This window comes from Lactuca sativa, chromosome 6, assembly GCF_002870075.4.
Source record: "Lactuca sativa cultivar Salinas chromosome 6, Lsat_Salinas_v11, whole genome shotgun sequence".
Taxonomy (NCBI): domain Eukaryota; kingdom Viridiplantae; phylum Streptophyta; class Magnoliopsida; order Asterales; family Asteraceae; genus Lactuca; species Lactuca sativa.
In genome coordinates this window covers 131,344,758-131,358,160 of record NC_056628.2, presented here as the reverse complement: position 1 = coordinate 131,358,160, position 13,403 = coordinate 131,344,758, and the positions used below count along the sequence as shown (strand labels likewise).

Sequence of the window (13,403 nt, the reverse complement as noted above, 5' to 3'; positions counted from 1 at the left end):
CAATACTTTGCAGTGTGACCCTTCCGATTGCAACTGGTGCAATGCATTTCCATGCATTCGGCATTATGGTGGTAGTTGCACCTTTTGCACTTTGGGAGATTCCCAGAATACTGCCTAGAAGCACTTGGATTAGCTGAGGCTGGAGCATGTGGTGTGAAGGGTACTTGAGTAGTTGCAGCATTGACCGTCATTGTTTGTTGCTTCTTTGTCGATTCCGAGCCTTGTCGCCTTTTTCTCTTGTTGTTCTTTCTTTTCTTGTTGTCATTCTCTTTCTTTCCCTCGATTTCCGATGGCTTCTCACCCTTTTTGTTGTTGTGGTCGTACAGCTTCTTGGCCAATCTCTTGGCACTGTCGAATGTTTAAGGTTTTGCAACGATCACATTTCCTTGGATTGGGGAGGTCAGTCCCCAGGTGAATCGTTCGATTTTCTTTCCTTTGGACGTAATCATGCCAGGGAACAATAATGACAGCTCGCTAAACTTTGATATGTATGCATCTATATCAGAGTTTCGGACGGTGAGATCCCACAGCTCTTGCTCCATCTTCTGAATTTTGCCACGAGGGCAGTACTCAGCCATCAATATTTCCTTCAGCTCCGTCCATGGCATAGAGTTGGCTACAAGGAGAGTTAGGGCCTCAATATGTCCATTCGACCAGGTGAGAGCCTGGTCGACAAAGGTGCACGTGGCAAACTTCACTTTCAATTCCTCGGGGCATTCACATATTTCGAACACTGATTCCACCTTCTCAATCCAACTTTTCAGGGCTATTACACCACCTGTGCCATTAAAAGTTCGCGGCTTGGCATTGGTGAAATGTTTGTAGGAGCATGTTTTTGTTGGTCCTTGATTGATCCCGTTATTCAAACTTCCTGCCCCTTGTCCGTTGACTCCTCCATTATTCCCTTGGTGAATCTGTGTCATTGCTGTGGTGACCACAACAGACACAACTGCTTGGAATGCAGCTGAGTCAATTTCTGGAGGGGTTGGTCCAGGGTTACCGCGAGTTGGTCGTCGAGGCATCTTTCTGTCATGGAACGGAAAGATGTTGAGTGCCTATGGTTTTGTGAGATTGTGGTCCTATAAACTAGGTGTATGGTACGAACTTAACCAATTTCTAAATTTAGCATTCAGTCATACATATATATATAACACATAGCAGATTACAACATCACAGTGGAACACATAAAACTTTTCATTAATATTATCCGCATTTTTGATACATGAAAATTTTGCTCGAAAGAGCAATACATAAGTGGTGCAAATTCAGAAGCATAACGGCTCTATGAGTAGTATAATCACGGAAGCATAACGACTCTATGAGTAGTATAATCACTTAAACATAGAGTCGGGGTACATAGCATAGATCCTAGTGACATAGTACTAAAGACGGGTAAGACTAGTCCTAGTCATGGTGGGATGTGCCAGGGAGTGGTGCTGAGGAAGTGGACACTCCCTGAAGGCGAGCCACCTGTCGTTCCGCATCTCGGAGTCGAGCCTCCCACCTCGCCTGTCTCATGTGGAACTCTCGGATAAACTCTCGCATTTCCTGCTCCGCTCGCTCGACCCTAGTCTGCATCTGGTGCATCTGATCGGTGGTGCTCTGGGCTAAGTCGCCAGTGTTCCGCAATCGTCTCACCATGACCGGAAGAGCACGATCGGCCGGTCCTCCATGCCTCAGGTCATAGAACTCGCGTGACATGCCGAACGGGGGCTGCTGTCCCTGCTGCCTGCTCCACCTCCAAAGGTCGATACCCTAGGGGGTATAGGACCAGTGGGGCCTACCCGATAAGCGGGCACCCTAACCGGATAAGAGGGGTTGATGAGTTCAGACTCTGCGTCCAAATCGCCATCTTCGTCTTCGCTGGGTTCCTCCTCGAGACCTCCTGCGGCTTCCTCCTCCTCCTGGTCCACCATTGGCTCAGCAGGTACGCCTTCGGCTTCCGCCTGAAGTTCCCCTTCGGATTCCTCCTCGGGGTCTTCCTCGTGTTCCTCTTCAGCCTCCTCCTCGAGGTCCTCTTCAGGTTCCTCCTCGGATTCTTCCAGCCAGCCGTTATTCCCCTGATTAGGGAGATAATGATCTCCAGGGTGATGGAAACCATTGCGGTTTCCTCGGGACACGTAACAGTTGTACCTTGGAGGAAATGTAGTTGATCGGGCTACATCCTCTCCTTGATACAACCATGTACAGTCCCGGCTCACACAAGATGATAGCATTATCTTGTTTGGTTTGGTATTATATTATGTTTCCTAATTCACACAAGCAAAGATGTTTTATAGTTGTGTTTTTATTTGTTTTGTTTTGTTCATAGTTGGGTTACTCCCTATTTGGTTTATAATTGCATATCAATGTGTGGTTAGATATGCTAGTTCACTATAAACAATGCTTTGATACCAACCTGTCACACCCCCGAACAAGACGACGGAAACGTCCGAGGGCTCGCATGACTTAAATTGAATATCATCACAATGAATATACATGAATCATAACATAAACGTCACCATGCATCAATATATTACAATTGGATTTGTTCACATCAAGTACATTGTTTTAACATTACATATTCATAACATAAAAAGTTTGAGTGCTTTTAACAACATAACATCTAACATTACTTCATATTACTCTTCCGCTTACATGTTACCTGAGAATACAAGTTATTTTGGAAAAACATCAACATATGAAATGTTGGTGAGTTCATAAGCAATGTTGTGATAAAATGATTTGTGTAGTTTGTAAAACCCAGAAAATCCGATGTTTTCTGAAAAGACTTTTTGTTTATCATTGTGTGAAGATCCATAAGTTGATGCATGAATGATTTCAAAAAAACATATATATATATATATATATATATATATATATATATATATATATATATATATATATATATATATATGAAGGGTATTTTGTATTATAGTTATAAGATTTCGAGTGAGTAGTATTGAATTCTCCGGAAAACCCGATGTTTCCTGATGTTGAAATGTATTCGTGATTACTGATTTTTGTATTGTCTTAACGAAGGAATATTGATTAATCCACATTTTATATCGTCCTAATTTTGTCTACTTTGATTTCTCATAAGCCTTAACGAACGAAGAGAAGGGGAGAATTATGTCCCACTACTATCATAAGTACCTTAGGTTGTCGTGGATGCGAAAGACACGATGGTCCAACTCGCGCTTGATTACTGTGACCTTACTAGCTTTTCTAACGAGACACTTTGGCCCGCTAGCACATAAAAGCTATTGAAAGTCCTTTTATAAAATATTGGGTCATTAAAAGCCCAATAACATATAAGCGTTATCCCTTTGGGCCCAAAGATCATGTTGGTGGGCTTGCAAGGCCCAACAAGCATGATTTGAAACTCATAAGCCCAAAGTTTGTAGGTTTATTCCTTTTTAGTCATCACATATCTATTGAAGAGTTTTGATTTAGCGATTGTTGTTTTGCATTGATTCGAGACCGAGTCAATTCGTTTATAACGATATTTGGTATTGAAGGTGTATTCGTTTTCCGTTTTGTCGCTAGTCGGGTATCTTGTATTTTGTCTTAATGAATTAATTTGTTTAAAAGTATGATTTTGACCTTTTCACTACCTTTCTTTTATAAAAATAACACTATTAGTCCTTTATATAAAAGAATTTCATTTTTTGTCCTTAAAACATTTTCTTGACACTTTTGTATCATAAACATGTTGAAAAGACATTTTTAACCCAAAATTTATGTTGTAAATAGCTTGATCCCTTCCAGAATGGAGTTTCTAGGTTAGAACTCCCTATTTTGCAACTTTTACAGTTTTGGCCCAAAATATAAAATTTTCCATTTTTTTATCCCTGTTGAAATTGAAAAGCATTTTTGACCTTTGAAATAGTTTGATTTCACTTCTTAACCCCTGTTTTTAAGAATATTACATTTCAGCCCCTTAAAACTTCAAATTTCGCAATTATGGGTTTATTGGGCCGAAAAGCCCAAATTTAGCCCATTAAGCTAAATTTTTAAATTTCAAGTCCTTTGAAAATTCCAATATTAAGAAAAATGATTAAAGAAACTGTTTTGACTCTTTTGACCCTCAAGAAACCATGAATTGACAGTTTTTAACCCACGTTTTGTATTTTTGACAATTTAAGCCCTAAAATGGGTTTTATGTTAGAATATGTTCCTCATAAACTGATAAGCTATTTTTCTTGACTTGTTTAGTGTAAAATAACTTATATTATGTTTGTTTCGTTTCTCAAGTCATAGATCTCGAGTTAACACCCCTTTTGGTTACATATTTGTCACAAAAACACATAAAATCACACACATACATGCATAAAATCATACATAGCATACACAAACACATAGATCTACATATTTTCTTGTATTCTCCCCAATAAAACATATGAAAACCGAAAAGAGAGGGGTATGAAGCTCACCTTGAGTTGTGTTTTCGGTTTTGAAGAGAGAAAAGAAGGAAATTTCGATCCTAGAAATCTTCTTGGTAGATCTCGATTTTAGTGACTTCTAAGGTGCAAGATCACAAGTTGGAATAGATTTAGAAGAGATTTTTGATGAAATGAAGTAGCTAGATCATGGATTTAACATCAACTTACCTTACATAATGTGTTTGTGGGAAAAATCTCCTTGAAAGCTCCCTTAATCTCGAAAATTTAATGAGTGAGTGTAAGGATGTTCTAGTGAGAGTTTGGGAGAATGGAATGAATTTTTCTAAGTGTGTGTGTGTTGTGTTCGGCCGAGAGAAGAAGATAGGAGAGAAGAGAGAAGGTTGATGAGATGGTTGCATGGGAATATGAGAGTATGCATGGAAGACCATTAAATAAAAATGAGTTGGCACACACACGGTCAACTCTTCCTTCTTTGTGGGCTTGGGCCGAGAATGGAGAGGGAAAAGAGAAAGAATTGGGTCTTCAGTGCTTAGCCCATATTATGACTCACTTTAGATGATGTTTGGGCCCAAATAAATCAAAATGTAATTTTTATGACCTAATAGGGCTAAATTAATTTGGTTGTGACTCATTAAGGCCAAAAATATTATGTTTCATGTATATTGGTGCATTTAGGGCCCATTAGAGAGTCTAGATTCAAGATGGATAATTTGGAAGTATCGTTAGTCCATTAGGCCCAATAAGGAAATCCATGTCCAAAATGGACTCAAGTTGGGATTTCAAAGGTTTCTAATTCTTTGTTGACCATTTGTAGTGCTAGAATGAAGTATTTGATGAAGTTTTGTTGTTATAGAATAAGCATCATGCATGCTTTCATGTTATTGATTCATAGTTGTTATAAGTGTTGTAGTTACAAGGCCTCAAAATTGCTAGTTGTGACATTACGTGACATATGGAAACAACTCAAACTCTAAAATTCGTGGTTATGGAATCCTCACCAATGGAAACTTCTCTATCTCAAATGTGGCTTATGTAGCTGATATGAAACACAATTTGATATGTGTTACTCAACTCACTAATTCAAATCATCGTGTGGAATTTTGCAAAAAGTACAACTACGTAATGACCGAAGACCGGAAAGAGTGCCTAATCAAGTCACTACGCAACAAGAACATGTACCCGCTAGACATCAACATGATTATTGGCAAACTGCAACCCCGACTTCTCTCCAAGGCTGTTCCTGATGTCAGTTGGTTATGCCACCGAAGGCTTGCTAATCTAAATTTTCGGTACATGAATGATCTCGTATTGGGCGAAATGGTTAGAGGTTTACCTCTACTCAAATTCGAAAATGATCATTTGTGTGCTGCTTGTGAGTGCGGTAAACAATCAAAGAAGGGTCATCCTGTTATCATCGAAAAGTCCATTTCGGAACCATTAGAGCTTCTACACAATGATCTTTGTGGACCTTCCATTGTAGCAAGTCTTCATCGTAAGAGATAAATTCTTGTGGTTGTTGATGATATTACACGGTTCACTTGGGTCTTCTTCCTTCGGCTAAAAATCCGAAACAACCTCAGAGCTCATCAATTTTATCAAGGAAATAGAAGTTCTCATCAAACTCCCAGTTAGGAGAATCCGAAGTGACAATGGCTCGAAATTCACTAATTCCACCATTGAAAAGTTCCTCATCGAAAAAGGAATTGACCACAACTTCTCAGCTCCCTATACCCCACAACAAAATGGTGTAGTCGAACGACGAAGCAAAACTCTTGTTGAAGCTGCTCGATCCATGTTGAATTTCACAAACCTGCCACTCTACCTTTGGGCTGAAGCAGTAGCTACTGCCTGCTTCACTCAAAATCGGAGTATCATCAATCGACGCCTCAACATGACAACATAAAAAGCAATGAATGGTCGGAAGCCAACAATCTCGTTTCTACATGTATTCATATGCATGTGCTTCATCAAGAACAACTGAGATCAGGTTATCATGTTTCAAACTAAAGCTGTTAAAGCCATCTTTCTTGGGTACTCCTCAAAATTAAAAGCTTACATAGTTCTTAACCGGAGAACTCGTGTTCTGGAAGAAATCTTTGCTATTACTTTCGGTGACAACTTTGTCCGGAATTCTGGCCCAACTCACATCACTACTCACATCATGGAGTCCGATGCTCCTCCTCCAGGATGTCTGAACCCTCAAACTATCCTAGAAGTTGATTTTGAAACAATATTTGGTCCGTCCAAAATAGTTCTTGATTCCGAATCTTGATCAAGACCAAACCTCATTCTAATCCCGTCTTCAGAAGTTGCTGTCTCACAAAACGTCTCCGGTCTGATCCCAAGCCTCCCTCCATTTGATTCTGAACCATTTCAACCTTCTCAGGTTGAGGGGGAGAATGCTCACCCCTCTCTTGAATCAAATGTGGATGGTTTCCAAGACGCAGCTGCTGAGTTCGATGACTCCAATCCTCTTAACAATGATGAAAATGAAAACTTCTTTGAGTTTCCTTCTGATGATGATGTCAATCTCTTTGGTTTAGAGGTTCAGGGGGAGCATCATTCCAACATTCAAACCATTCACGGGGATCAAATCAATTCCACAGTTGATATATGATCAACTGCTACACAAGAACTACCATGATTACATGTTTGGACCAAGGATCATCCTCTAAACCAAGTAATTGGTAACCCCAATGCTGGTATATAGACTCGTTCTGCTATAAGTGTCCAAAATGAATGCCATTTTACAGCATTTATATCCATGGTTGAATCCAAATCCATCATGAAAGCATTGGAGCATGCTGACTAGATTACAACCATGTAGGAAGAACTTGTTGAATTTGACCGAAATGAAGTTTGGACTCTCGTGGCTCCTCCTCAGAATCATCCCATTGTCAATACGAGATGGGTATTTCCCAACAAGCTAGATGAAGCAAGAGTTATTATGTGAAATAAGGCAAGACTAGTGGAAAAAGGATTTACTCAGATTGAAGGCCTCGACTACGATGAGACCTTTGCTCCGGTTTCACGTCTTAAAGCTATCAAAATCTTTCTTGCTTATGCTGCTCACAAAGGCTTTAAAGTTTACCAAATGGATGTTAAGAGGGCATTTCTTAACGGTGAACTTGACACTGAAGTGTACCTTCAACAACCCCCAGGATTCATTAATCTCTCCTTTCCGAACTACTATTACAAACTCCAGAAGGCTGTCTACGGACTCAAGCAAGCTCCTCGGGCATGGTATTCTTGATCCCACACTATTCCGAAGATCAATTGGTAAGCATCTCATTCTAGTGCAAATTTATGTGGACGACATCATCTTTGGATCTAAGGACCCATCTATGGTTGCTGACTTTGCTAAACTCATGATCAATCGATTCCAAATGAGCATGAATCGAGAGTTGAGCTTCTTTCTTGGTCTTCAAGTCAAACAGACTAACAGAGAAATTTTCATTTACCAAGAGAAGTACATGTCAGAAGTCCTCAAAAAATACTCAATGGAGACATGTGCCTCTACAAAGGTGCCGATGGGCTTCGGACACAAGATCTTTGCCGACCCTTCTGGTGTTCCTGTGGATGAAAAGAAGTATCGTGGAATGATTGGATACCTACTCTATCTCACAACAAGTCGTCCGAATATAATGTTTTCCACATGCCTATGTGCCAGATTTCAAGTCAACACAAAGATGTCCCATCTTTTATCTATGAAACAAATTTTCCGATACCTTAAAGGTACCAAGTGTCTCGGAATCTGGTACCCAGCAAATGAGAGCTTCCTACTTCAAGCTTATTCAGATTTGAACTATGGTGGTCTTCAAATTGATAGAAAAAGCACTGTGGGTGGATGTCAATTCTTAGGTGGTCGTTTGGTCAGCTGGTCATCCAAGAAACGTAATTGCATTGCACTCTCTACACCCAAAGCGGAATACATTGTTGCTGCCAGCTGTACATCTCAAGTTTTGTGGATGAAATCTCAACTCCTTGATTATGGTTACCACTTTCAACACATTCCTATCTATTGTGACCCTCAATGTAACATACCGAATTTCAGGTAAAGCTATTTAACCCTCCCATTTTGTAAAGTTGTCAAGATTGGTCCCTTGAGAGAGTTCTTGTAGCAAATAAGTACGCTGGGCATACTGGGGAGTACACTGGGCGTACTCATGCGCTTAATTTGGACGTGGACTCGCCTGGGTATGCTGGGCGTACCTAGGGATACGTTGGGCGTAACGGGTCCAAATGCAAACCCTAAATGTTTGGGTTGTACACTATTTAAAGGATGCTAAGGCTCATTTCTCAGCCTCCATATCAGAGAGAGAAACCCTAAGAGAGAGCCTTTCATCGTCCTTAGCTTGAGTGTGTGTATTTTGGAGCTAAAAGTGTCTTGGTGTGTTAGTGAAGAAGAAGGTGAAGAGCTTGTAGAGGCTAGGCCTTGAAGTGCAAGTTTGGATCTGAGATCTATAGAGAAAGGAGCTTTATCTAGAGGTATAAAGTTCAAAACTTTCCTCTTTATTTGGTTTGATATTGCATAGACCATTTCTAGGGCTAAAAGTCCCAAAGGTGGAGACTTTATGAGTGTAATGTACTCCATGGACCTAGATCTGTCCGATTTTAGTGATATTTGTGTTATAGATTCATAAAGTTTCCATCTTGGTCATTGTTATGTGGTCATGCTTGAGTTATGAGCTTTCTAGAGTTGGGAAATAGAATGTGATGGGTGTTAGTGACTTTTCCAGCCATGCAAAGGCTTAAAGTCACCAACTTTATGGATTAAGAGGCTTAGAAATGGTCAGATCTAGAAGTTGGATGTGGGTCTTAACTGTTTAACACCTCAAGAGCTTAGAGTCTGAAACTGGGAGTTATGCGGGGCGTAATCCCAGTACGCGCGGCGTAAGGGGTCGCACACCCCGTTTCTGTGAGGACGCCGGGTACGCCCAACGTACATGTTTGGTACGCGCAGCGTAACCCGAAGAGTTGACTTTTGTTAACTTTTAGGGTTTGGTCAACTTTAGGGTCTTTGAGCCATGAGAGGGGTAAAATGGTCTTTTACCCTTTTGAGAGTACTAATATAGGGAATAGTCTAGCCTTGAGAGATGCATTGATTTAGAGTGTTTATTTCATATGATTAGGCGGAGGCTAGACATGATTTTATAGAGTTCGAAATTACCGAGTTACCCGAGGTGAGTCTTCTCACTATACGTTACCTAGAGTGGTAATTAGAGTTATGTGACAGAGTATTTTGTATGCTTTTGCATGATGTGATTTCTATGTGATTTATGCTATGCATGTTACAGAGTTTATCAGAGTTAGGACCGGAAGGTCCACAGAGTTAGGGCTAGAGGGCCAACAGAGTTATGGGATTGGAGTGTCCCACTGAGACACATTGACCAGAGGGTCAAACAGAATTATAGCCTCGAGTGGCTAATATGTGTTGTTTGTGGTATTTTGGGGAACTCACTAAGCATTCATGCTTACAGTGTTGTGTTATGTGTTTCAGGTACAAGTGAGGATCGCGGGAAGGCGCCGGCTTGATTAGTACACACATGAGGAGCTTTTACATATTATGATCTTGGGATCTGATGTTATGAATTGATTATGTGATACAATGATATTTTTTATAACAATTATGAATGAAAGTATGTTTTTAAAATGTGAAAAATTATTTGAAAAGTTGGGTGTTACAAGTTGGTATCAGAGCCTTGGTTTGAGGGATTTGGGTGCACCTTCGGGCGTATCTGAACTCAAACTCAGGATTTGAGAGATTTTCAAAATAAAAAATCAATAAATTTTCTCAAGAGTAAAAAGTTTTTGAAAGAGCAGAGCAGAGCAGTGCGTACGATCAGCCAGTGCCCGAACGGTGATTTCCCAAAATACCCTTACATTATGAGTTATGAGATATGTTATGATATGATATGCATGCTAGAGTAGGCTAGGTATTCTTATTAGGACTAGAGTGGCCTGATTTGTGATGCCTTAGCCTAGGGATTTTGCTGCTAGGAGATGCTTGAGAGTGAATAGATAGTAGCGAGGAGCTTATGAGAGATCTGCTAGAGAGTAGACTATGTATAGAGAGAGTAGAGTACTTGGGATTTAGGATCCTAGGAGGAGGGCTTGGGGTGAATATTGATGCGTTGCAGAGGGTAGTTTTGGGCCCGTACTACCGAAGGCACCGGATCAGTGCGCAGCCAAAGTAAGAATCCTTAGGGTACTAGGGATCAAGTAGGAGTGGGATATCGAGTGTGTGTACACTCATGCGAGTCTCTAATATCTTGTGTTGTATTTCAGAGTGACATCATGGTTGGGACACGCCACATGCCAGGGACTAGCGAGGGGGGGTGTGAGCGATGAGGAGTTCCGCCAGATGATTCATGATGAGGTGGATGCTGCCATCCGCGCTGAGATTCCAGAAATGTTCGGGTCTACCAAGACCACACTGATTGAGACTTTTGATGAGCGGTATGCTGCTCTTACTAATGTTGTTGCCACTGTAGCCGTTGCTGCTGCCAGACCGCAGGGGGGTGACACGTTGCTGTATCGGGAGTTCAGCAGCACAAAGCCACCATAGTTTGATGGGAATCAGGATCCAATAGCCACGATGAGGTGGATCTCTGACATTGAGGGGTGCTTCTACACATGTTCATGTTCAGAGCATCTGAGAGTTCGGGTCGCGCTGAACCAGCTTCGCTTGGGGGCGAAGGACTGGTGGAAGTTTGTGACAGTGCACTATTCTTCTGCGGAGTACGTTCCCCCGGTGGAAAGGAAGCGTTTGGCCCAGGAGTTTTTGACCCTCAAGCAGGGTACTGAGTCTGTTACTGTGATCATCAGAATGTTTCATGAGGGGGCGATGTTCTGCCCTGAGCACGTGTCTTCCGAGCAGGCACATATGAGTCGTTATTTGAGTGTTTTGAGGAGAGACATCCGCGAGTTCGAGGCGAACTCAACATACCGGACATTTACCGAGATTCAGGAAAATGCCTGGATGAGGGAGATTGAGCTAGAGAATCAGGCCAGGGAGGAGGCGGAGTCTCAGGGGAGGGATCGGCGACCGGCATAGTCCCAGCCGGCTACTAAGCGGGCTAAGCCTGCCGATTCGAGATCAGGGAGCCAGAGGGGCCGCACTTATGGTAAGTGCGGCAAGAGTCATGAGGGAGTGTGCAGAGCAGGGTCTTGCTACAAGTGTGGAAAGGAGGGGCACATGGCCAAGGATTGCCCCAAGGGGTTTGCAGTTTGTTTTCACTGCAACCAGATCGGACACCGGAAAGCCGAGTGTTCGAAGTTACGAGGGTCAGCTCCGGGAGATTCTTAGGGATCTGTCCCTGCTGCTTTTCGAGCTATGAAGAGTCAGTCGGTGAAGGCCGAGACGCCGAAGGCTCGCGGGAGAGCCTTCCAGTTGACAGCGGAGGAGGTCCACGCAGTGCCAGATATTGTGGCTGGTATGATTCTTTCATCTGTTTATTTTGATTTTGTGGTGTTATGCTTATATTGTGATATGCTTAGGTACATTTCTTGTGTGTTCTGTACCTTCTTTGATGTTATTTGACTCGGGTGCGAGTCGGTCTTTTGTGTCGTCAGCCTTTAGTCAGAGCATCAGTATTCGTCGAGAGGTGTTGACTTGACCTTTGCGAGTTTCCATAGCTGACAAGAGAGCAGTGTATGCCACTGATGTGATTCAAGGATGTGTACTCGAGATCTTCGGCGTTGAGTTTCTGATTGATTTGGTCCCGATTGCTATGGGAGATGTTTGTGTCATCGTGGGCATGGACTAGTTGAGCAGATTTGGAGCGGTTATCGACTGCGAGCGACATTTGGTGACCATACGAGACCCTAGTGGAGGAGTTCTTTCGGTTTATGGCGAGGGTACCCGTTCTGGGTCTGGATTTTGTTCAGCCGCGAGAGCGAGGCAGAGTCTACAGTAGGGCTATAGTGGGTTTTTGGCTTATGTGGTGGATATGCGGGTAGGTGCAGAGAGACTGAGGTTGGTCAATGAGGTCCCGATAGTGCGTGAGTTCCTGGATGTTTTCGCTGAGGAGTTGTCGGGTGTGCCTCCCGAGAGGCAGGTGGAGTTCCGTATCGATTTGGTTCTAGGGGCAGCGCCTATCGCCAAGGCGCCCTATCACCTTGCACCTCCAGAGATGCAGGAGTTGTCCTTGCAACTTCAGGAGCTGCTGGGAAAAGGGTTTATACGGCCGAGTAGCTCACCGTGGGGAGCACCGATCCTTTTTGTGAAGAAAAAGGATGGTTCACACCGGATGTGCATTGATTACCGAAGTTGAACAAGCTAACGGTAAAGAACCGTTACCCCTTACCGAGGATCGATGATTTGTTCGATCAGTTGCAGGGAGCGTCTTGGTTCTCCAAGATTGATTTGAGGTCTGGATATCATCAAATGAGGGTGTGTGATGAGGATATCCAGAAGACAGCGTTCAGGACTCGTTACGGGCATTACGAGTTCATGGTGATACCTTTCGGGCTCACCAATGCATCGGCGACGTTCATGGATCTCATGAATAGGGTGTGCAGACCGATGTTGGATCGTTCGGTAATCATGTTCATTGATGATATTTTGGTGTATTTGAGATCCAGAGAGCAGCATGAGGAACATTTGAGGGAGATCCTTGGCGTTCTGAGATCGGAGAGGCTTTATGCCAAATTCTCCAAGTGCGATTTCTGGTTACGAGAGGTCCAGTTTCTAGGACACCTCATCAACCAGAATGGGATATTGGTCGATCCGGCCAAGATTGAGGCAGTGATGAGTTGGGAGGTGCCGAGATCCCCTTTGGAGATCGGGAGTTTCTTGGGGTTGGCTGGTTATTACGGAGATTCATCCAGGATTTCTCCAGGATTGTTGTTCCTCTCACCAGATTGACCCGGAAGGGCGTGACTTTCAGTTGGGGCCCGGAGCAGCAGGCCTCATTCGAGACATTTCACCAGAGATTGTGCGAAGCCCCAGTTTTGGCCCTTCCGGAGGGAATGGAGGACTTTGTGGTACATTGTGACACATCGATATCGGGACTG

The 13,403-nt window shown here is 42.7% G+C and overlaps 1 protein-coding gene across 1 annotated transcript; it reads left to right on the top strand.

Annotated features, from left to right (window-relative positions):
- Positions 1-7,729: 7,729 nt before the first annotated feature.
- LOC111880437 (uncharacterized mitochondrial protein AtMg00810-like) lies at positions 7,730-8,443 on the top strand. The gene has a single exon (XM_052765023.1). It carries the CDS (start codon positions 7,730-7,732, stop codon positions 8,441-8,443), a length of 714 nt encoding a protein of 237 aa, XP_052620983.1.
- Positions 8,444-13,403: the final 4,960 nt, after the last annotated feature.

Bases quoted from the DNA above. Each gene is read 5' to 3' on its own strand.
- LOC111880437 (XM_052765023.1), top strand. From the start codon at position 7,730: ATGGTTGCTGACTTTGCTAAACTCATGATCAATCGATTCCAAATGAGC.